The sequence below is a fragment of the Epinephelus fuscoguttatus genome, linkage group LG8 (genome assembly GCF_011397635.1).
Source record: "Epinephelus fuscoguttatus linkage group LG8, E.fuscoguttatus.final_Chr_v1".
Classification (NCBI taxonomy): Eukaryota; Metazoa; Chordata; class Actinopteri; order Perciformes; family Serranidae; genus Epinephelus; species Epinephelus fuscoguttatus.
Window position 1 is genome coordinate 29119039 of NC_064759.1, and position 24674 is coordinate 29143712.

The window sequence follows — 24674 nt, forward strand, 5'->3', positions numbered from 1 at the left end:
GCCACCATGTTCCTGCGTCATCTCACTTTACTAGCATAGCCTACAAAGTATGTTTTTTTTGTCAACGACACACTTGTTGTTTACATAGTTAATGACGTAGGCAAAGTGTTGCCACACCACTGACTTCATTGAAGCAGGAAGATTTTACAGTTGTGTTGTTTTTCTGTCATCTCTGATTCAGACAGTAGCCATGGTGTCTTGAAAAGTGCAGCTGCAGTCCGCTCTGTGTTGTCTTTGAAGTGTTTCTTTTGTTCTTTAAATTTTAATGATCTAAAAATCAGAAGGTCATTTCAGTCGATTTTTGATTTAGAATAGATATCAGAACACCTCTAGTAACACTGCATAATATTGTGTTGCAGTATTCAGAAATCCTTATTGCTACATTTATGACACTTCATGTGCAGATGAATTAAGCAGAGGAATATTCAGATCCACTCTTAATATTCACTGAAAGCCATTCACTAATAGACCTGTTCATTGCCAGGCGAGTCCACATCACCTCAGTGACATTGGAGCATCTGAATGGTGCCTATAAGGTAGAAGATGGGGATGGGCAAGAAAGAGACCCCTACCTGAAGGAACATGGAGTCATCACTTTTCTGGTCATCAACCCAAAGGTACCGTAGCACATCCATCTCATTCAGTGAACTAATATTGGGCATTGATTAACGTGCAGTAAAATGACACAATTTCCATGTTTGTTCAGGTGGAGCGTCGGAGCCCACAGCATCACTACCGTCCAAGACATACTCTAGACGGAGCAAAGATGAGAGCCTCCGTCAGGATGACCCGCTACCTGGAGTCTTGGGGAGCAGCCAAGCCCTTTGCTAACCTTCACCACAGAGACAGCATGACTAATGAGAATGGGAAGATCAACACTGCTGTGTGTAATTTTTTGCTACGTGCATGTTGTGATGTAGGTGGTGGGGAAGGTAAGCTGTAGCTTGTAACCCATCTCCCTCCTCTTTCTGTGCTTAGGATGTTCCGATGGGCCAGTATCACTTCCAGAGAAGATCAGAAAGGCAAGCTGCTCATTTTATTCTGGCACAATTTTCTTTGGCAGGATTATCCTCATCCTTTAACAGTACAGAAACAGCCGACAAGATGTTTAATAAGACTAGACTTCTGCTCGAGGCTTTGATGTGTGTGTGACTAATATGTGAACTGAAAAGATATTCTGTCCCTTTTTATTCCTGTTACCCATTAAAGAACAAAGTCTCAGAAGAAACGATTTGAGGAGGAACTTAATGAGAGGATGATCAGGACCTTTGATGGGATAACTTCGCAAAAGTAAGGGTTAAATGTTGATCGTTTTAATATTATTGTGCAAAAAAGTAAAGTATAGACTTGATTACAGCGATGTCATGCTAACAATGACCATCACTTCCAGGAAGATGACTTTGAATTGTTGAGATATGTGAAACCGGCAAACTTGTTTATTTTTATTCCATATTCAGCCCAAACTGTAATGTTTTAACGAGTTAAACTGTGGTCCAATCTCTTTGATGTGTCTCCTGTGCTTATTTTCTGTACTGTGTTGCTTTGATTGCGTCTTTGATAAACCAAGTCTACCCACGTGGAACATAGCAGTAGCAATAGCATAGCAAAGTACTGCTTTGGATGGAGTCGCAACAAATGTATTTTAGCCACCTTAAAAAACCCACCTAAAAGAATAATGGTATGCACTGTATCTTAGTGTAGTAGAAATTGTATTGAATACCTGCCTCACCATATCTCTGTTGAACTTACTCACTGAAATATTAATATCAATACCTGTCTTCTCCTTTTTATCTGGTCTATAACTAATAACTGTGTCTACATACTTCCAGACAGTGGCTCAAGTCCGAAGACATTCAAAGAATATCGTTATTCTTTCACAACAAATCCTTAGAGAAGGAGGTAAGAGACAGTACAAGTAAATTGGCATCCTTCACCCCTCAGTGGATGTATCAGAGTAGTTGTTTCAAAGAGAATCAGCAGAACATGTCTTTGCTGTTTGTTCCTTTGCCTACACTTAGCTTACCCTGAAATCTTGTAAATTACAGGGAGACTTGTGCTGTCTGAGTGCACAGTTGAGAAGCATTTGAAGTAGCTTTTATATCATTTTTAAAGGCTTCTTTTTGAAACATGACCTTCTTTTTTTTATCCTTTTAGTACAGAGCAACAACCTTGCCGGCCTTCAAATACTATGTCACCTGCGCCTGTTTGATCTTTTTCTGCATTTTTATTGTGCAGATTCTCGTCCTTCCAAAGTATGTGTGCTTTATTTCACAGTATTGTAGAAGTAAAATTAATCTTGACACAATGTTTTATTCTGTGTTAGTGTGGAAAACATATATTTCTTCTTATGCAATGCACTTAACTACGCTTATGTTTCTGTGCTTTGATAAATCATTTTGAGTTAAGGGCATTGCTAATAGTATTTTGAACAATGACATTAAACTTTCAGTGAACTGAACTTGATGAAATATTGTATTTTTTAGGACAACTGTCTTGGGGATATCCTTTGGAATGGCTTTTCTTATCCTTTCCTTGATCCTTTTCATATGTTTCATTGGACACTTCCTGGTGAGTAAATCCTTTTAATGCAAACATGATTGTTTTCATAGAGCCCTTTTTTTTAGTGTTCTTTAAGTGTCCTTTTATATTAAAACCTGTATTTAACCAGTATATGCCTGCTCTCTAATGGTACACTTCTGTGTTTAATGTTTGTCCTAATGTCATACCAAAGGCACATAAGTGGTCTGATTGCCCCTCTGGTCATCTTAACAGCCCATTAAGTGCCCTTGTTGATGGCCTAAGTACCGCTCAAGTTAACACAAGTGCCACTGTGGTGTGACCATGAAGCAAATTAATCCTAACCCTGTGCATCAAACAGGTGCTGTTCATTCCCCCTTGCCCTTTAGAGAGCTTGCGCACACTACTGCTTTGGTGCGTGCTTCAGGAAACAATTATTCTTTAATTTCTGGGCAACGTAGACATGCCTAGATCAATTAGTGAAATGTCATACTATCTTTGTAGTGGAGTCATTTGTTTCCCCACATAGCAAACGTACCAAAGTCTCAACTGGATCTTGTGATCCTGGGGTTTACAGCATTCTTAACGTGTTTGTATTTTAAGTCATTTAGAAAAGACTGAATTAATCTTTAGGTGGTTTATGATTATTTAATGAGGGTAGGTCACCCTGAAATAGTTCTAAACAATGTCCTTACACCTTTTGAAATAGAGGGCAGTCATGTCTATAGATGGTGCCATAGCAGTTGTATCGAGCCACTGGAGGATAGTCGAGGGCTTCCAATACTAACTCAGCCCTCCTCTGTCTAGTAAAAATAAATGAAAGACCAGAAACAAAAAAGAAATGAGGGAAAAAAAGAAATGACTATTAAAACATTAAAGGTACGATAAAAGTCTGCAAGCTGCGGGCCTTTATAACCCATTCCACCCAGTGTCTGATCTTAAGTTCTTTGCAGCTGAGAATCTGCTGCTTGGCTCTGAACTGTGCTGCCTGTGGATGTTGCCCAAGGCTCAAAAACAAACGCGAGGCTTGATAACTATTGAGAAGTCCCCTGCTGTCTTTTGTCAGCAGTATATGGCATTGCTAGGTCTTTTCTTTAGTTGGTGTCATGTCACTGTCTACTACTGTGAAATTTGCAGACGCACATCACATCTTCGTCTCGGGCTCCTGTGTAATAATCCAGAAACAGCCTGTAGTTCTGGATCCTTTGTGAATAGGAACATTAGACTCCATAATCAATATGCATGTTGTCCTTGGCACAGTGTTGCCACTGTGTGTCTTTCAGCTTCAGGAGCACATTCAGTTACTTTGTCCCAGCCTCAAGTCATAAGAGATCAACAGCAAAAAGAGTTCCTCATCTCAAGTATAGCATTTTCAGGCAAGCTTACTATCTATCTAACATGTGGAAGGTTTCAGCAAACATTTGAAATATTCAGTGTGACTCACATCTCTGAGTGTGTGTTCCATTAAAGTCATGAATAAAGACTAATGTAAAAATCAATTATGTGGTCCTGTTGGCTGTAATAACTGTTGGCTGAAGATGCTAAGATTTAAAATCGGGGGAGTCGGTGGCTTAGTGGATAGAGCAGGTGCCCCATGTAAAAGGTTGTTGCCGCAGCGGCCCGGGTTCGAGTCCAGCTTGTGGCCCTTTGCTGCATGTCACCCCCCCCCCCTTCACACTTTGCTGTCCTGTCCATTAAAGGCAAAATGCCCCCCCCCCCCAAAAATCTTTAAAATCCAAATAATACATATTCCTCCCCTAATATAACTTTGGATAGCACAGGAAAATCAGACAGTGTGACCAGTCAGTTGAATTTTCATAGTTGCAGCAAAACAACCCCAGCTTGCTTCACTCTGCATGCACTTTTCCATTCCACTTTTTCCATTCACAATCACAAAGTAAGTTATTGACCTACATATCATTTCTTATGGAAACCTTGTCATTGTTTCAGAGGGAACGATGCTGGGTACTAGCCTGAGTGTCAGACTGAAGCTCCCACAACCTTCAGTCTGACATCGCCTCCATTGAAGGCAATTTACAAGGGGGAGGGAATTTGATTTTTCCCTAACCAATCAGTAGAGATCAACGACTCACCCAGAATCTGACATCATTAGTATCCATGGCTCGGGGGTGCCGAAGACAAGCGAGCATTGCCCGTTTAAAATGTCTCCGTCGTCATGCACGCCCAGCTGCATCGCTGTTAAATCCAGTTTAGCAGCTTCCTTAATTTGGTCCTCCATTAACGCGAGTAGTTGCGAAATACCTCGATAGAATCGTTAATGTGGTCTGTAGGATCTGTAGCGGTCGCCATTGTTGCTATCCTCACCTGTTACCCACCGGTGCACAGCTTGACATCAGAGTGGCGCTGATTGGCTAATCGCTAGACCCTCCCCTATCCCCGGCGTTCATTGGTCCTTCCATCATTTGGACGAGATAAATCGCAAATTCATTACAGTATGCCAGACCAGAGATGCAAGCCTACTCAGTTGAGTGGGCGGGTCTATGGTCTGTAACCAGGCTAGCTGGGTACCTTACAAAGGTCAAACATGCTTTTAGATGAACTAGCATGTAGTGCTGGTTCTGTGACTGTGTAACTTACATTTTCTATTTAAATCAACATTAGCAGATTCTCTTACTTTGTCTTTTTTATTCTCATTTGCATTTAATTAAGCAATATCACACTCGAGCTCGTGATGTTGTACTGTGATATCGTCACGGCTGTGATTCGGTCGTAGGCACGAGGCTGCAGGCCGAGTGCCGAAGACAATTACAGCCGTGACGATATCACAGTACAACATCACGAGCTCGAGTGTGATATTGCTTTTATACAACAGTTCAACAGTTAAATAAACAAGGCTGATTAAGAAATTTTGAAAAATGAGGACAAAATAGATAATTTAAGCATTTTATTTGTCTTCCGCCAACAAAAATAGTTCCCTCAGGACTCCGCTGTTACCGTTGCTATGTAACGCAGACATGGTGCGGCAGGCACTTACTCTTTATACACATTTATCTGCACGTTTCCATTAATTGTGCAGCCGGTGAAATAAGACTGTGGTGACTGCATGGTGGACTGTCGCTTCACAGGCACAGCCAACTCTGCCTTCTGATCTGACAGTATGTTGCTTTTCTCCAAGTCATTGAGCTCCGCTGATGAAACACTGACAAACCTGGATGTGTGCTCAGATGGATTCAGCTTCTCCTCTCCCTCATCTTCCTCTGATGACCATTCATAGTTCAATTCAAAACTTATTTTAGGAAATAAATCCATATTTTTGGCTGTTTGACAGTGGATGAATTAATTAGCCTACAACGCAACTGCTGACCTAACTGACACTAACTGTCAGTTATGATTTGATTGTTGATTGCAGTCAGCTGTGAGGCGGAGTGATACATACACAGTGAAATAACCGTGATGTTGTACTCCAATATCATCACGGTTTTACTGTCTCTCGACCAATCAGATTGCAGGGCTGGAACTAACTGTTGTATAATTCAAGATATTATTATTTGAACTGCTGGACCCCAAGTGAAAATTGTGTGCGAATGCCTTGTTTTCAAAACGAAATATGCCCCACTAGCTCAACATTTTCCTGTAATCCTGCTGGTGCATAATACAGTCTGTCGACCTTACCTCATGGTATTGTAATGTACATCCCTGAGCAATTCAAATGTCACATCCACTCAGCCCCAGTGATGCTCAGACATTGCTCTGAGATGACCAAGCAAATGATTTAGGCTTTCACTGTCATTGTCCTGCAATGAAACACATTCAGCTGAAGGCAGCACTGCAAAGAGGACGAGTAATTGACGCTAACAGTCCCAGCCAGCATTTGCCGAAGCATTGGAAGGTTTCATTTATGCATCGATGAAAGCTCAGTAATGAACAGTACATAAACATATTTAAATCATGATGTGGCATGGATGATTCCAGTCACCTCTCTGTCAGCTCTGTTGAATTTGTGCTAAATTTAGGCTCTTTTTGTTGTATTTTGCAAGTGCTGGTGGTGCTTTTTGTGGTTGGCTTTGGACATTGGTGGCGTGTGGCTGCAAGTCACTCATCAGGATGAGGAAGTCAACTCACCAGTCTTTAAACTCTCCTACTGTAAACTTCTGCTAGCCAGCTTCCAGCTAGCCAGGTCGAGGTTTTCAATGGAAACATCAGTAAATGGAGAAGAATGGGCACCAGCTGAACTAGTGTCCTGCTAGTCATTGTACAGATAATGGAAATAAAGTGAACAACCTCCGTGCCGCATCAGTTACCAGCAGGATACTAGGAACTGTGATATCCTTTGATTCACCAAAAACTAAATCTTAGGACTCTGATGAGGGAAGGAGAGGAGCAGAGTGCTTTACAGTGAATAAGGACTGGTGTGACAGTGGAAATCAGAAATGTTGTCCTGGTCCTGCTGTGGATTTTCACTGCATCTGTTCAGAGGCGGTTTTAGTGTGGCGCTGTCATGTTCTGGAGGAGCGACCATGCAGCTGTCTGGTTGAGGTCAGGATGTGTGGATAGTTAAATCACTGACAACCCGAAAGCATGGATTACAAGAACTAGAAACATGGACAATTCTAAAGCAGCAGCCAACAATGTAAGAAGAAGTAAAAAAGGACTCATAATGGTATAAAGTGTGTTGCCTGTCACCAAGTATTGCTGGGTTAAAATGAAGAGCGCTATTGCACAGTGTCTTCTGTTCTGAAATAGAAACAAACTTTCCCCTGAGTTATAATGATATGATGAAAGAAGCAGGAGGTGGAGAGCTAGTTAACATCCCCTGCAGCTTTGCCTTGGTTGTAATGAAAGTTAGAAAATTATCGTTGCAGTCAAACTGAATGGTTTGTTAGAAGCTGTATGTGCGGTTTCCTTTCATCATTTTATACATGATGGAATCACTTGTACTGGTCATTTTGCAGAGCTGTTACTGCATGTAGTTTGAAATATATTGCAACATGCACCATTGAGTTGATAGGACCCCTCTTTTCATAATTGTATGCCTCTTGAAGTTGTTCATAGGCACTGTTGAGCCAATTAGGATTTAATCAGTAATAGGTGCTTCAGTGTGTGAACTTGTTATGTATTGTTTAATTTATTTCACAGTAATTGTCCTTACTCGTAAGAAATAATTAATTTGTTATTGCACGTGTCTGCTCATATGTGCGTTATTTACTTATTTTAATTGGTCCACATGTGCTTGTGTTCCTTGTTGCTTCTTCTCTGTATGTTTGAATCTGTCTGTGACCTTTCAGTATCTCAGTATCTATCTTGTACATCAGCTCATACGTTCTTGTATTTGTGGGCTGTTGTGTGTACGTGTCCCCGCAGCACTGCAGTAAAAGCACCTCCACTTCTTGGATGTGGCTGCTGAGGTCATCAGTCATTATTGCCAACAAGCCATGGCCCCGCATCACTCTCACCATGACAACCACAGCTCTAATACTCATAATGGCAGTCTTCAACATGGTAAGCTTTTATATGCAGGTACTGCAGAAGGGGAGGGGTAACACCAATTAGGCTTCACTAGGGGTGAAGTAGTAACTGCAGCGTAATTAGAAGGTTATGGAATGCAACTTGTTCTCACACAAATAAATAAATTGGCCTCCTGTGAGGTAAACATATAGGAACCAGGGATGTTTAGAGTTTGTGCAATATCATATTCATATTCTTTAAACAAACAAATTAAAACAGCTGTCTTACTGAGTGTACTTAATATAAAAACAACTCAAATCTTTATTTATTGAAACGGTAAAAAAATAATGTAGCACCACAGTAAATATGTCTCTGTCATCTTGGTTCGGGGCTGTGGATGCACAAGCATTTTAATTTAGTATTTATCTCTGTGCTTTCCATTTGTTTTGTTTGCCTTACACTAACAGGATATTTCACCACATAATCAGCTACAGAAAAAAACTTTCTTTTTTGTTTTGCCATGCAGTATATCAATAGGCTTTTTCAAATATACACATAATGGTTTCCCTGCATAATAGTGCCAGCAACATTTGCATGTAGTGATAAGGGAATATATTATATAGCAGATTCATTGTTATTTCACTCTTCTCTATCAATTTTCAGATTTATCTGATTGAGTTTTAGTTTTGCAGACAAAAGAAAATAGAAAGGCTCAGATAAAGGTGAAATAGTAGCCTGAGGCTTGTGGGGAAGTTGCGTGATAAAGCATGGTGTCAGGACCCTGGTTTAGACCTTCACACAAATCGATTCCAGAGATTATAATCTTGTTTTGGCCTGACGTGGGTCAGTCGCTCAGGGCGGATGAACCATATTAACTTGGCTTTGCTCGATGGGGCAGCCAATCCTCACCTTATCCTGCAGGTTCACTTTAAAGGACATTATTGAATGGTTGTCACTATTGGCCTCTTATCTAACTCTATTTTCCTCCTGCAAGTATTATGTAGACTAGTTTCTTTTCACACACTGACGTGCAAGACGAGCAGACAGGGATAGTATCATTTGCATGTGAATTGTGTGTTTGTTTTTTTCAGTAGTGGATTTAAATGGAAGGATTTTTTTTTAGCACTGACCAAAGATGTGACAAACCCTTAATTTCTGTTGACCTTGTGTTCCCTTTTCTAGTTCTTTTTGGAAGACAATTTGTTGCCTCCTGCTCCTGTTTACAATTCATCCAATGAAACCCTGTTTTACCCCAGTGGACAACTAATCACCTTCACAGGCAAAAACATTTTCTACCTTCCTGTAAGTGAAGATTATTATTATTATCATTATGATTCTCTATAAATTCATTATCATCTTTGATAACTTTAGTAAATCAACCAGTCTGTCTGTCTTCTTGTCTCTTTTTTGGTCTGTCTAGTATTTAATTTACAGTTGCATACTGGGTCTCATCTCTTGCTCTGTGTTCCTGAGGATAAACTACGAGCTGAAGATGATTATCATGTTGACAGCCGTGGTGGTTTACAACATCATTATTCTGCAAACACATGCCTCTCTACTGGATGAATACAGCAGATTTTTGTACAAGACTGAGAGCCTGGACAGGTAGGTGCACATATAGTGTTCAAGAGAGCAACGAACAAAGGTATACAGAGTCAACGTGGGTGAAGAGAAAAAGTTTGGGTAACCTGAGAAGAGAAATGAGGAAATGGTAAACTATATGAAGGGAGAGCAGAGAAAGAAGGTCTTACCTCAAGGCCTTCTTCCAGTTAGTCGAGTCAAGAATAGCTCCAAATGGAGGCTCCAAATGGAGGCTCCAAGGGGGCATCCTTTGTAGGTGCCAGCACCACTTGCACTGGCTTCTGTCAATGCCAATATTTTCTCCACAACCTAATTTTTTCTTTCAGCCACTTTATACTCGAGGCACAAGCCCTGGAAACTAGAGAAAACATGCAGTGTACATCAGCAACCTACAAATCGCCTGGTGCATCTTAAAAGGAGAGTCCTTTGAAGTAGGGTTTTCTGCATCCGTAGTTAGCGTACCCAGATGACAGTCAGCATGCCCCCAGTTTGGAGAAGTAGGCAAGACTACAGCCTCAAAGCTGAGCAATGTACTGCTGTGAGTGGGGACAGTAGCAAATAGTATTTTAGCCAGAGGTCCCATCTATAAAAAATATGAAAAATATCATTCAAGAGGAAAAACATATTTAGTATATTTTTGATGCTTTACTTTACCATCAGACAGCAATGTCCAACGGGGAACTGAAGCTGTTATGCCATTCTCTTCAAAGCCAAACTCCATTGGGAAAAAAACCCAATAATTTAATGTGGCTAAACACAGGAGCGCCAAGTTACTGCTGCCTTGATCACTTAACTTGTTTGTGTTTTTGTGCGATTCTGGCATTTAAAGGGTTGGTTCAGATTCACCAAAGTCACACAGTAACACAAACAGACTAACTGATCGAAGCAGCAGTAGCCTGTCAAGATAAAGCAGTAAAAATATTCTTAATATGGTTGATTGTTTTTTGTGTTTTAGGTGGTCCCTTTTTTTTTAAGGGGCTTAAAATACATTTTGGTTCTGCCCTCGTCCACAGCAGTACACTGCTTAGCTTTCATGATGGTACTCCTGTCTGCGTCTGGAATGTGAACAGATATGAAAGGAGATAGACTAGGAAGATAAGACTATTGACTTACACCTCATCATATTACACATCACACTTCTGTTAACCTGTTGCTCTTGTTTTGCATTCATTTAGCGAGGAGACTCCCACTTATTTATTTGTTAATAGATATTTATTGAGGTGATACAATGTTATGCTATTAAGTGACACTGTGCCACAATTGACCCAACTATATACAGCTATGTACTGCATCACTTATAGTATTCTAGTAATTAGAGTGAAAATAATTAGTGTGCTTAAATCAAAAAACAAATATTTCATTGCAAGTCTGAACTCCCTCTGCAGTGAATCCCAATCACGTCGCATCAAGTCGGTGGTTTCCCTACAGATTTGGTGGCAAGGGAGAGTACTTGTTTTCTATAAGGTCAATGAAATGTCAATGTCATGTCAGAGTCTGTGCAGAATGGTGATAAAGTTTGTGTAGCTGAACTGAGTCAAAAAATGCAAGTCTATATTAGTTACTGTGAAAGTTATCAACCAGTATCCATAATATTCAGATTTTACTATAGTGTGGCTATTCCCAAGATGGTTTTAATTATGTCCAACAGCAAAACCTACTGAGATGGCGGGTCTGTATCCTGTTATCAATGTAGTATCTTGCTTCAGTGGATGCCCCAAAAGGGCTTTCAAGGCAGTTTTCCATGTATACTGGTACAGTATATCCTGTATGCCTTCATTTATTATCGTATGTGTGAATTATTCAGTGTGGTTTGCCTTATTTTCTAAGCTTTATAAAAAAAAAACGAGCCCGTACTGTACCACTTAGTCCCAACTTCTCATTTCTATCAAACCGAAATTACGTGGGAGTTTTTTCTCCGCATTCTTACAAAGCTGCACTCAGATTATCATTTAAAGTATTAACATGCACTCAGAGCATAGGGTGCGATGGTCGCAGAGCTCACTGAAACGTACACTGCTGCTTCCTGCAAAACCACACCCATCACGGTAGTCAACAACTACTCACATCAACTTTTCTGTTAAATTCTCCTTATCTAACTTAGAAACATGCACACGTCTTCTCCTTTTTCTTCATTTTTTGAATGAATGACCAAAAGTTTGCAGACGAGATAGCTAATTAGCTGCTCAGCACGTTTAACAGCATGACAGCATAGCTATAAATGCAGTGCACATTTGTTTACTTTGTCTCTAGTCCCCTGTAGTGTAACAGCAACACTCTGGTAGCCTGCCACCTGCTGTCAATCAAACACAGATGGTGTCACGCCCCTCCAGCCGGCTAAGACAAGAAGGAGCATTTCTGATATTTTCCCAAAGACCTTTTTTCTTCCTGTTAATGAAAAAATCGATATAAATAATGCATTTAAAAGCAAGTTGGCACAATTTTTGATGGTCTCACTGGAAAATTAGATTTTCTGATTAATTCCTGGAAGCCCTCCTTGCAAATAAAAGTCTCTTAGATGTAATATCTAAAACAAAACTTTTTGGAGCCTGCAGTGTCAATCACTAATTCATTGTCAAGAGACAAATGTGGCAGTATTACATGGCATCAACAAATCAAATCTAAATTGTCTGATTTCCAGCAAAGGAAGGATGTTGTCTATTTGGTTTTTGACTTTCTTGTCCAAAGTGATTGAAATAGAATAATGTGTATCCCTCCTGCTACGGCAGTACATTTCACACAGTTTTGATCAGCAGTAATACAAAACAGGGAAGTGTTAAGTGTTGTCATGACAAATTCAAAAGCTTTGGTCTTTTCTATAGTTTTAAAACTCTGTATATGTCAAACAGTTTTCATCAGAAACCAAACTAATTAGTGCTTAATGTTTGTGTGTTTTCCATCATTCATCCTCATGTGAGACTGTCTGTCCTCAGTCATTGCCATTCAGTCTGTGTAAAGAATTGATTAGATAATTAACCAGGCAAGTGCAGAACTTGCAGGCTGTTTTCTCAGTTGTCTGCTGAGCTCTGCCCTAGATAAGAGTAAGAGTCCATTAATATGCAAAATGTTCCTGCAGAAATTAGGATGCAACAGTCCTGTTTGAGTCTTATTACACATTCAGAGTTTGAATTCAGACTTCATTGCTTTGAATAAAAATGTGTTTCAGTGTAGATTTAAATGATATAGGATCATTTTTAATCTTGTTTTTGGCATTGCCCCTTATACAGTATGTTTGGGGCTTTGAGTGTGAGTGTGTGTTGGCATACACAGTTACAGTACATTGACACACAAAAGCTTTAGCTTGGTCGGTTGGATAATTCGACCCTAGACAGGTGTTCTAATGTTAGGGTTATGGTAGTAGAAACAGGAGGTCTTGAGGTGTATTTATGGTGCTGAATCTTTGCAAAAGGTGAGCACTATCTCGTTTATTGGCTCTGGAAAAACGTTCCTTGAGAATGCACCCTGGCAAGGAAGCTCACCCACTGGAATGCAAATAGCAAACAAGCTCTTGTCACAGCAAAGCAGAAGTGACAGTCTTAACCGAGTGACAGCTTGGAATGAAATGGTCTGCTAACCAATCATGTGACACATGTCACAGACTACTGATTGTAATCTGAATTTCTAATTAAATGTTACTCTCATCTCTGTCTTTTACTTTTTCACCCTCCACTTTTACTTTTGTCACTTTTCCCCCTTTATCTTATCTTTAACTCTTTCTTCTTGTCTTCTCTGTCTTTGTCTGTGCACAAACACATTCTTCGTTTTTTCTCTGCCCTTTAAGACCAGGAGTTCTCAAAGACCTGAAGACTATGGGCTCTATCTCCCTCTTTATATTCTTCATCACTCTGCTTGTGCTTGCCAGGCAGGTAAGTCCACACTATAATAGTTTGAATGATGTTATCATCTGTCTTCTGCACATTTTCACCTTCAGCTCTGAAATAATTTAGTTTTCAGCTTTGCTCTTACATCACCATCGCACTGCATTGCACTGAATCTCATCCTATATCTTTTACATCCCTGTCACATCCCTCCTGCTGAGGAATTCCACAATCCCTTGATCTTATGGCTTCCTACACGTGAACACAATTGAGTTTGATGTACTGCCTGGCCGCATGAGAAGCAGTGCAACTGGGGATTGGTCAGTGGGGTCATTGGCGGGTATTTTTCTTCTGTGCCACCAGAGCTAGCTTAAGATATTTCATGTGAATGCAGACTAAATTGGACTCCTGACACTACTGTTTATATCTCTCTGTATATGTACCATTATTACCTCAGAGCTTGGGGGAAAATAGCTACTCTGCACAGCTGATAAACTAGATCAAGTAGAGACGATAAAGCTCTTTTGGCTGCTGTGCCACACTGCAATAGAGGCATCATGAGACCAGTTTATCTGGCCCCCCTTCTACCACTCGAGGCCAGTGATTTACATCAGCAAGTCTGAAGTTACACAGGTGGACTTTAAGATTTACTAACCAGGAGATGAAGTGAGCAGAGACTGGTCATTCTGAAGAGTTGTGTGCTTCTTAGTCTGGCTATTTTGGGGTTATGCTATACTGCAGGGTACTTATTGTACTTGAGAGTGACTCAGAACTGGGGCACTACTGTCCCCTGGAGCTTCAATGCAGTTTTAGCTATTAACATGAACTACATATATTTAATGTACCAGTAATAAACCATAATTAGACTCTTTACATTTTGATTACACAGTTATTTATATTTTTACTCTTCAGCTAGTGGTAACATATAGTGACACACTACACATAGGCCATATACATAGTACATGCAGTGTCAGTCTCAACCATAACATTTATTTCTCCACTGGCACAACCAACCAGTAGATCTGTTTTAAAGGCCCCTTGTATATGTTCACTGTATAAAATATACCACAGTCCCTGTTTTGCACCCAGGAGTATTATTTGTTTCCCCAAAAGTAGAGAGTTTGTCGTCTTTTTGTATCCTCACAATTTTTCATCGGTGACATTTATTTAAGTACCGGTAAGAAGCTGAGTGCATCGCATAATGCATTTCAACTTACCCGCATGTATTTAAGTGAATGCATTTCACTGGTCGCGTGTTTTCAAAACGATGATGTTCTAAAACATGCTCAAGGCCCCTTGCTCTATATAATCTTTTACTGGTCCTTGGCCATCGGTTTTGTCGGACACGTACTCGTGTGTATGTCCACATGTGAATGTGCATGCATACTTTATTTTTATGGTTCAGAATAGACTTGGATGCAGGATGAAGTTCCAGCAATCTCTGTCAGTGAGAGAAGACATGGGCAGAGTCATATTTCTGTTTTATATCAGAGCTTATCATTAAATTGGATGCAGCCGATCCCCTGAGCTCTACTGTGTACTGAAATAACAGCATGGCTGCTACACTTCTCCCTCCCTGTGGGGACTGAACCATGTCCAGAAAAATCATACTGACTACATGAGTGGATAAACAGGTGTGAGCAAAAGCACATGCATCCCGTGCATCTGCATAGCTGACACTACACTCACAAATAAATTAGACATTTTCAAGTGTGCCAACATCGCAGTGACACTTGTTTGGCATCACAGTACACAGAGTGTATGTGCTGTCTGCATTATTCAGTGTGAAAAATTAAATTGGTTACATTGACACACTTTGAATTCCCATTGGGAACTTCTGTTTCTGTGGGTGCTTCAGGCTTCTGTCTTACAAAATTAAGAAAATGTGATGATACACTTCCTGCAATAAGTGCTGCTGGATTTTGATACAGAGCCTCACATCTAGACAGAAACATTAGGCAGATTGAGTGCGAGTGGATAATAAACGTATTTGCAGAAGACAGAGTACGGATGTCCCTAGAGCAACCGTCTGTACAGCAAAAATAACTGATGCCATTTATTAAGATCTGCTCAGTCTCACACACGTTGCTCTAGTGTGTATACATACACACGTCTTTGCACCACCCCCCTTTTTTTCTCTGTGACTGTAACAAGTATATTTCTAATATCGAATCATATCACTTTCTCTGCTCAATCATTTTTCCATCAAATCATTACCCAGACATGTTTCTCCTTGGTTGTTGCATCCTCTTTATGAAATCGGTTCATCGTGTGCTGCTCAGGAACAGGCTTAAATAGAGCCATCACCATAGAGCACCTGAGCTGTGAGCACTTCACCCACATAGGAGAAAATGAAATGTCACATTGCAAATTGTACCCACAATTTTCTCACTAGAGAAAGTCATTCCTCACCTGTCCTGAAATGACTCTGCCTGTTCATGGAACAGTCTTCTGGATGTAGTGGTTGTAAAGTAATGCGTTTTGTAGCTTTTCATTTGTGACTAAAAGCTGCATAAACCGCTGTGTTTCTGTCTTTCTCGATGAGAGTTGTTTGAGTGTCGTAAATGTGACAAAGTTGTGGCCCATGTTGTTTTCAGTGTTACGTTTTCGTCTCTGTCTTTAAGCCTGGGTGGAATCCACCTTTTTGGCTGTTTCTGTTTTTCTCTGTGACTTGATGGAAGCAAGCTGTGCAGCTGTACCTTCAGTCTCTTCACCTTTGTGTCCTCTTGTAACAGAATGAATATTACTGTAGGTTAGACTTTCTGTGGAAGAACAAGTTCAAGAAGGAGTGCGAGGAGATTGAAACGATGGAGAACCTCAACCGGGTTTTGTTGGAGAATGTCCTGCCTGCACATGTTGCAGAACACTTCCTGGCACGCAACTGGAAGAATGAGGTAGGCAGTTATTATGTTTTCTTTCCATTACAGATATGGAGGATCATGTAGATTGTGTTTTGACAAATGGATGCAGGAGGCATTGTGACTGCACAGAGGTCTTGGAGCACCAGTGGCTATATGCCAAGATCCATTATAGCTCTGATCAGACATTAAATAAGCTTACCTCAAAGATCTAACAATAGATCTAAAATATGTACAATTGATTTCTTTGCTGTTAATTATGTTAAATTTGAATGCACCCAAAAACCAGGATGGGCATTAATATTAAAAGTTATGCTCTTTTTATAGTGAGACAATGTTGGGGTTAATGTTCTTTTGTTCCACTTTGCCGGTTGGGCAAGTGGGTCAGAAATGTATTTGCTCAAGGTCAAATTTTACTTACCTGTACAAAATGAAGTTAATTGTCATGAGAAACGGCTCTGTTTTATCTGCCTTGCTCTCACACCGCACAAAACATAGTGAGATTTTCTCCCACATCTAACACCAACTAAATTCCTGTTTCCAGGATAAATGAAATGCTTGCACGCGCTTCAGTTTGTAAATGTTATCTATATCCGATGCTGTTTTCTTGTGAGTGCTTGATAGATACTGTGCATGTGCAGCTCTTCACAAAGATGCTAGCTTGACATTGCATTTTACTTGCTCTGGTCGTTCCTTAATGTTGAGCTCTTCAGTGGCTACGGTTACATGATGGCTTCTCATTCAGAATGAAATAAATCTGAATGAAATCATTCGGAATTAAAGTTTTTCCAGGTACTTTACATGAGAAATATTCATTTCAAATAAGGGTTTACAGGGGAGATGAGTTTAATCGCCTTTATTTGGGTCTGCGCAAGGTTTGGGGCAGGGAAGGTTTCTGATTGGATAGGGGGCGGGACAATTGTGAAGTATTTACGTTTACTGGAAGAAAACACTGTAGTCCTCGCTCCGGATAACAAGATGCTTGATGCTGCTGTTCTTAGTGCCTTTTTCGGGCTTGTTTTGCTTATATTCTTGAAGCAGCAGTACGTCAACAACCTTGTTCTGCTAATGCTTCGTCTGTTGAGGAGGAGAAGGGAGGTAGAAGGTCGAAGAAGGGAGATAGAAGACCGTGCTTTGGCGTATGGAAACCGGTGAGTGCAACGAGTCCGACTGCTTTATTTCAGCCCGTTGCTATGCGTGCTATATACGTTATCGCGCCAGAAGGGCAAGGAAACGAGGATGCGCAGAAAGACCAGAATGAACTTAAAGAGGAATGAGCGTTTACGTGCACACAAAATTCTTTCATTCGGAATGACAAACGGAATAAACCACCCCCTTTAATTTGATTGAATTTTCAATCGGAATGACCGTTTACATGGCCACTTTTAATCGGAATAGCCTTTCATTACGAATGAAAGTGGATTAAAACTGTCTATGTAAACGTACTGAGTGTGATGTATAATTCAAAAGTTTATTAAGAAAATGACACAGCCACAACCAGAAAGTGCAACAGAGAATTAAAGTTGTAAAAAGGTACATAAAGTGCTTTACAGTGAGTACAAAGTACTGTAAATTAAGTCACTGGCTCTTCCGGCTCTTCCGGATCTTCAGTGCTAAAATTCAGGTAGTAATAAGTTAAATACCGTTTTTAATGGAATTGGCACTTGATTAATTACCTATAAAGATGACAAAGCATTGGGAGACACAGTCTGGGTGAATTTGCTGACTTGCCTGAGAGACTTTCTCATTCATCATCCTGAATCCTGTTATATCTCCTGAGTGCTTCTCACACTGGGAACTGTGAAAAGTAAAGTTTTACATCTCAGGAAGTTTAGAGGACGTGGTATCCTGGAGGTCATGTGAATTTAGATAGGAATGATGCTTCTGCTGCAAAAACTCTGAATGAAGAGTCAGCGAATGACTCTTTTCCTGCACTTGAGCAGGATCCAGGAGCAAGCTGCTGGTCTAATGGATTTTAGAGTCGCTGTTATTTGGGTGATTTGTTTACTTTATCTGTCTGGTTTATCACTTGAGTTTTGTCTGCTCTCTGGTCCCACCGGTGTTTTTACTGAATAATATCAAGTATTTCTAAGCTTAAATATACACAGAATACATGCAAATCTAATGTGTTTTCCATCTATGTTAATAAGTCTGTGGCTTAATAGTTTTATAACAATTTTATAACATTGTTTTGCAGCTGTCTGTGCTGATGTCTGTATTTTGTCATGCAGGATCTGTACCACCAGTCCTATGACCTGGTGTGTGTCATGTTCGCCTCCATCCCAGACTTTAAAGAGTTCTACACCGAATCTGACGTCAACAAAGAGGGATTAGAGTGCCTCAGGCTCCTCAACGAAATCATTGCTGATTTTGACGAGGTAATAACCCTCACTCCTGCAACCTTAACAACACCCTGCATGTGCATCACAAACGCTTGTAATGAACAGAGTAGGGTAGGTTTCCGTGATTTTCTAGTAGAATGTGATTTGATACTGTGAAATATGTTTCTCAAGTCACACTTTCCTGAAGTGGAAACTAAACATTTTGAGAGGCTTTCGCAAACAGGAGAAAACCCCCCAAAACCTCAGATATTTCTTAGAAATCTGTATACTGCATAAATGTAGTGTGGCCTATATATGCATATGGATGTACACTTATCATTTAAAAATGACACTTCTGCCATAAACTATGTCTCATTGTTTTAGCTTTTGTGTGCATTGTGTTTGTATCTGTGCGTGTAGCTGCTGTCCAAACCTAAATTCAGTGGTGTGGAAAAGATCAAGACTATTGGCAGTACTTACATGGCTGCTACTGGGCTGAACGCATCACCTGGGCCTGAGTACACATCACAGGTAGGCTCATCACACACACTTGAAAATCCTGATCAATCTTTTTTTTTTTTTTTTGGTCACCTAACCCAACTTTTATTTAACTAGAACTGAATGTGTTAACTGGTTGCATTTCCTCACTGTTTCCCAGGAGCATGACAGGCAGTACATGCACATAGGGACCATGGTAGAGTTTGCATTTGCCTTGGTGGGGAAGCTGGATGTTATTAACAAACACTCCTTCAATGACTTCAAACTCAGAGTTGGTGAGTTACACACAAAAGCTGTTCTTAAAATCAAAGTGCTGTGAGAGTGAGTTCAGTATTTATTAAGCAACTAAAAACTTGGCACACTGTCAGAGGTTGGGGTGTACGTAACTAAATAATATATTTAAAATACAAAATATGAGTGACTGTATTTTGTTACACTTTAAATTTGTGGTATTCTGAATACAGTTACTATCTTAAAAAAGAGATTATTTGAAGCAATTGCCTAACTTTGCGTTTCTTAGCTGCTCAACGGGGACAAGGCTCTACCCTCTAAAGAGGAGGCTTGTGCACAGCTTTTCATTGTTTACTATGTAACGGTATGCCCCGATGCTCTAGGTGTGCTCCTCAAGCACATTGAAACAATAAATTATTTCACCGTGCATGAAAGAAGAAAGCTATCCTACTTCTGAGTGTGGTGCATTGGAAAACCACAAGCAACTGTATTATAGTCAGAGAGAGAGAGAGACACACACTCAGGCGAGGGTTTGGGGCTGCGCTCAACTCTTTTTTTTTTTTTTTTTTTGCAAAAGTGATGACTGTACAGTCAACTTTCTTGCTTGTTGTTTGATATAGTTTCAGTTTTCCACCTCCAATGAAAAACAGTGCCTGGCCACTGCCCTAAATTTTGTTTCCTCCAGAGAGGGTCCCAAATGGGGCTCTCTGTCAGACGGTCTGAAGGGATACTAATACACTAGTGAAGCAGTAATATTATGCACAGCTCACTGAATGTGCAGAAAGTTTTAAACATGAGCAGAAATTTTGTGAATTAGTTCTGTTTCATTGGCATGAATTGGTGCCACATTCACATTTGAAGAGTTTTCCACCCCAAACAAAAGACACAAACGAGGACTGAAGAGTAATTAATGCTTACATGTGTGCTGACTCAGAGATAACACTTAATGAATAAATATTTGGAGGTAATACAGAATTTTTTAGAGCCTTACTGCATTATATTCCATTGTTATTTTCCTTTTTTTTTTTATAATTGTCTCCTTCTGCCTAAATATTGTTTTCCCTCACATAAGACATTTTCACCATAAACGGGTGCCTATAAAGTCTGCAGAATGCAGGAAATTAAGTGTTTGACGTGCAAATTTTCCATGAGGAGGACCCCCCGCTTCATATGTGTAGGATAGCTTATATAGCCTTCTGCTTTTCTTCCAGTAGCCTTAGACTTTCTGAGATTGGAAAAATTACTTACTTCTGTTTTGGCAGCAGTGCCAAATTACCACTTCCTAATTTGGCTGCTGTTTGTGATCAATAAGTTTGAATCACAAATTTCAAACCATTGCATTTGTTTAATTCTCAAAAATATAGTTTTTATTCCCCCCCCCCCCTTTTTTGTTGTTGTTGTTGTTGTTGTTCCCTGGTAAACTAATGATAACGATATTCCAACTGTCCAGTTTCATCTAATCTGTCATTTGGCATACACTGACATGCTTTATAATGATATAACAGAGTAATAATCAATATTAATATTCAGGCAAGACAATTCTACTGATGGGGTGTGGTATGGGACCATCATTTCACCTGTCAATGTAACTGACCACAGACTGAGAATGGAAAATGTTGAAGGCTTTAAATATATATTTTGTCTGTCAGACATCAAAATGCTGCAGATATGAAATGAAATATGAGAGTACAACAATGTCTCTGCTGCTCGATTAGAACTGCGACCCTTACTGACTTGTTCTTGTGTTGGCAGAAATCATATCTTATTCTTTAGTTTAGAACCACACAACTGGAGGTTTCCTTAAAGTAATTAACTTGACTGTAGCTGTATGCTCCATTGGCATGTTACAACCTGGCATGCACACATAGCCTTTATGCAGCCATTTCATTCTATTTTTAGAGCAGCAGAACGCATGGCTAAATAACATGAAAATAAGTCATGTTTTGCAGGAAGACATGGGTATAGTCATGGCAACACAACAGCAGAGTAAGACAGAGAGACCAACTAAAGCATAGAGGCAGAATTGAAGAGAAGAGCTTGCGGGCAGGTCCCAGTTCCCTGCATGCAGTAAGAGTCGGAGTTCGATACCTTCAACCTGTCTGTGAGGATCGCAGCATGGCATGCTCCATTAACTCAGCAGTGTGCCTGTGCACGACTGAACAACCCGCTGCTTCCAGGCGGGCCTAAAACGCTCTACCAGAGAGGGATACAAGTTGCTACCCACTGGGACTGGACCAAACCACTGGCCGTGTGCCTGTGTGTGCAGATCACAATTTCCAGCAATCTGGAAATTGACTCAGAAGCCAGAGTGAAGAGAGGCCCAGTGTCATCTCAGTGCTGTGAAAAGCCCCAGAGCCTGCTTAGCAGAGGTGCTGAGAGTGTGGGGGATTAAGAGTTCAGCTGCATTTAGCTTCTACTTTTTCTCATGTTCTGATGAAATCTTGTGAAAAGCTTTGTTTATTCTGAAAGCAGCAGGTCTCTTGCTGAAGGCCTTTTGGAGCTGCACTCAATAATTAATCAGTGATATCAAAAATGGATTTTAATACTGTTCTTGTATGACATCAGAAATGGAAACTAAATCATTATAATGTGCCTGATATAGCTGTGTCCTGATTAACACTTGTGGGGTGCTACATAATCCACCACCTAAAAAATGCATTGACAGGAAAATACAATAAATCAACTGTAATTTTGCTTGAAATGTATAAATGTGCACCAAACACTGATATGTCCTGTGTACTATTTCCCATTTACATTAAAAACAAGAATGGTAGAATATAACTGAGTAAATATAGTACAGATATTACTGGAATGTTCACTAGTTGTTTGGTGTCCTTTTGACAGGTATTAACCATGGTCCAGTGATAGCAGGAGTCATTGGAGCCCAGAAGCCACAGTATGATATCTGGGGGAACACAGTGAATGTAGCCAGCAGAATGGACAGCACTGGAGTCCTGGGAAAAATACAGGTAATTAAGGAATATGTCTGCTGATATCCTCCATTTGTCTTATTGTCAACACATCACATGAGAAGAACAAAGCCAACAACTGATCCTAACAAGTATCATCTATGAAAGCCTGATGTTGTTTTTCTCTGTGCCAAAGAGCCCCACTGTTGTCCAGAAGGTACAGCATACATCAGTGGTTCAATAATGTACGCTCAGTGAAATATTTTTACAGCCAAGCATCCCTTGATTGGGGCAAAAAATAATAATTTTGTTGGGGGAAAAAAGAGCCTATATGACAACAGGTGCAATCTTGTGACTGAAAAATGATGAAATGCTTACTTAATTTAATTGCAAATCATTTTTTGTCATCATGCAATAACACCAAACTAGCATTGTAGCTGCATTGACCTGTGTCTCTTAAATAAGTTGCACGTACAGTTTAATGATATGATTATTTTAGGGAGTAGACCTGATCAGACAGGACATGTTGCACCGCACTGCCTTTTTTTTGTTGAGGCTTGCCCCAATCAGACAGAGCACTTTTTACAGCTTGCTGTGTCTTTTTTGTTTATTGTTGTCAGGCAACCACTGAATCACATCCTTGGCTTAACCACTATTTTGCTGTGAGGCAAACTCACAGATCTGTACCTTAAAATCTGCATAAAAATTGGCGGGTGGGGGGCACTTTGGGAAACGAAGACAAGTGTATAAATGAGACCCTCAGAAAAAAGAAATATATAGGCGTACCACCAGCTGGTCCAGGAGCTTTGCCTGGATGATGGATGGTTCAAGGTTTATTTTGAATGAGTCAAGGACAGTTTAACAATCTGCTTTCAGTCGTTGTGCCCAATTAGGGTTGGTAAAATGTTATAAAGTAGTTGGGGCTACAGCTTGTTCAGATGTGTTTTGCTGCTTGCCTTTTGGGGCAAAGTTCAAAGTGAGCTAATGTTAGCTTACACTACCACTTCACTCTTCAGAAGGAGTGAATGGACTTGTGGCTGAGAGCCACACAGGGCAGGAAAGTTGGAGAGTATTAACATAGACTAACGTTTTCACAGGATTTGTTGAAGATAACAAAAACTAAAGTATAACTCCAACTTCACCATTTTCTGTGATGCATTCAAGAAGAAAGCAGAACTTTGAGAAGTCTGTATCTGTCAACCATCACATTGTGGTTGAAGATGACTATTTCTTTCAAAGCAGCAGCACCCTTCAGTTTTCGTATAGAGACATTTTAAATGTCAGTACGGATGTTTAAAAGATGAAACTCTTCTTCCCCATGCTCGTTCTATTTCTGGCAGCAAGGACATCACGTCACCTTAACATCATGTGACATCTTCAAATCTTACAGTTTCACGCTGCCTGAGCACTGATAGGATCGAATGGTTTTTCACCTGCATGGCATGTGGCTGTGAGAATCATTCAGTCTTCAGAGGGCTGTATTACACTTCACAGCCTGTACACATTTGATAGAGCCATCTGCTGTGCAGTGCAGTACAATTGCAGTGCTCTGAATTGCATTCCAAGATAGCCTGTTGATATTTTAAGATGTGCAGTGGCAACAAGAAATCTTGAGTTATTCAAAGGTAGAACACAGACATCCTGTATGATGGGAGGCACCTGTGATTGCAGCTCTGCTAACATGCAGGTTTTTTCAATCTTGAAACACTAATAACCAACTCAACGCCTGATTTTGTCAGCTATAATACAGTAGAGGTCTGGTGAGAGCTACTCAATAGTTAATGGTCAGCAGATGTTTTCCTCTGTTTCTGTAAATGTATTCCTTTGGAGAGCTGAGTGTTTGCCTGCAGGAATTTAATTCAGTTGTGTACGATAAGCAAAATGGACATTACCCATCTGGTTCTCCCTGTAGGTGACGGAGGAGACAAGTCGCATCCTTCTTACCCTGGGCTACATGTGCTCTTGCAGAGGCATCATCAATGTCAAGGGCAAAGGAGAGCTCAAGACCTACTTTGTGCACACAGAGATGACCCGCTCACTGTCCCAAGGGAATGTAATGCCGTAAGACTGGTTCAGAATATGCTGAATTTACACAGGCACAAAGAACAGGACTTCATTACAGACGGAGGAGGTTTAATCCTCCCAATGCTCTCGTAACAGAGACAACGTGTGAAACAAAGGGAAGCAGGTCTGTGCTGCAAGGATAGAAATGTGATTTTAATGTTGCATTGCAAGTTCCCTATGCCACAGCTATAGTATACATTTAGTCACTTATGTAACTGTAAGTGTAGCATGTACAGCAAGTAGGCAATAACCCCTGAAATATTGTAATTTGAATGTTGGATCCAGAAAAGCCACAGTGGCACAAGTCAGTCAGGTCTAATACAAGTTCAGAGAGAAGACTCTGAAATGGTCTAAATTAGTATTCTGACTCAGCTCTGGGAGGCTTGTGGCTGTCGCTTTGCCATGAAAGCCTCTTTTTTAGTCAGGTACATCAAAAACAGAGTTTTTATTCTGTTCACTTTGCAGGACATAGTA

The 24674-nt window shown here is 40.3% G+C and overlaps 2 protein-coding genes across 4 annotated transcripts in view; one reads left to right on the forward strand and one right to left on the reverse strand.

The window, feature by feature from the left end:
* Window positions 1-24619, forward strand: part of adcy2a (adenylate cyclase 2a) — an 88427-nt gene extending 63808 nt beyond the window's left edge. For all 3 annotated transcript variants that reach the window (XM_049584943.1, XM_049584945.1, XM_049584944.1), the window contains 17 exons: window positions 485-617; window positions 707-883; window positions 979-1022; window positions 1210-1290; window positions 1830-1899; window positions 2155-2252; window positions 2484-2568; window positions 7840-7977; window positions 9106-9225; window positions 9344-9528; window positions 13283-13367; window positions 16055-16213; window positions 18409-18555; window positions 18919-19029; window positions 19157-19271; window positions 22072-22196; window positions 24049-24619. In XM_049584943.1, coding sequence (XP_049440900.1) covers window positions 485-617; window positions 707-883; window positions 979-1022; window positions 1210-1290; window positions 1830-1899; window positions 2155-2252; window positions 2484-2568; window positions 7840-7977; window positions 9106-9225; window positions 9344-9528; window positions 13283-13367; window positions 16055-16213; window positions 18409-18555; window positions 18919-19029; window positions 19157-19271; window positions 22072-22196; window positions 24049-24201 — 2026 coding nt within the window. In that variant the 3' untranslated portion in view covers window positions 24202-24619. The remainder of the gene's footprint in view (window positions 1-484; window positions 618-706; window positions 884-978; window positions 1023-1209; window positions 1291-1829; window positions 1900-2154; window positions 2253-2483; window positions 2569-7839; window positions 7978-9105; window positions 9226-9343; window positions 9529-13282; window positions 13368-16054; window positions 16214-18408; window positions 18556-18918; window positions 19030-19156; window positions 19272-22071; window positions 22197-24048) is intronic.
* The window catches only part of dnah5 (dynein, axonemal, heavy chain 5), a 146521-nt gene continuing 143900 nt past the window's right edge, over window positions 22054-24674 (reverse strand). Inside the window, exon 89 of the mRNA XM_049584935.1 lies at window positions 22054-22181. The gene's annotated coding sequence lies outside the window, so the exon portion shown is untranslated. The remainder of the gene's footprint in view (window positions 22182-24674) is intronic.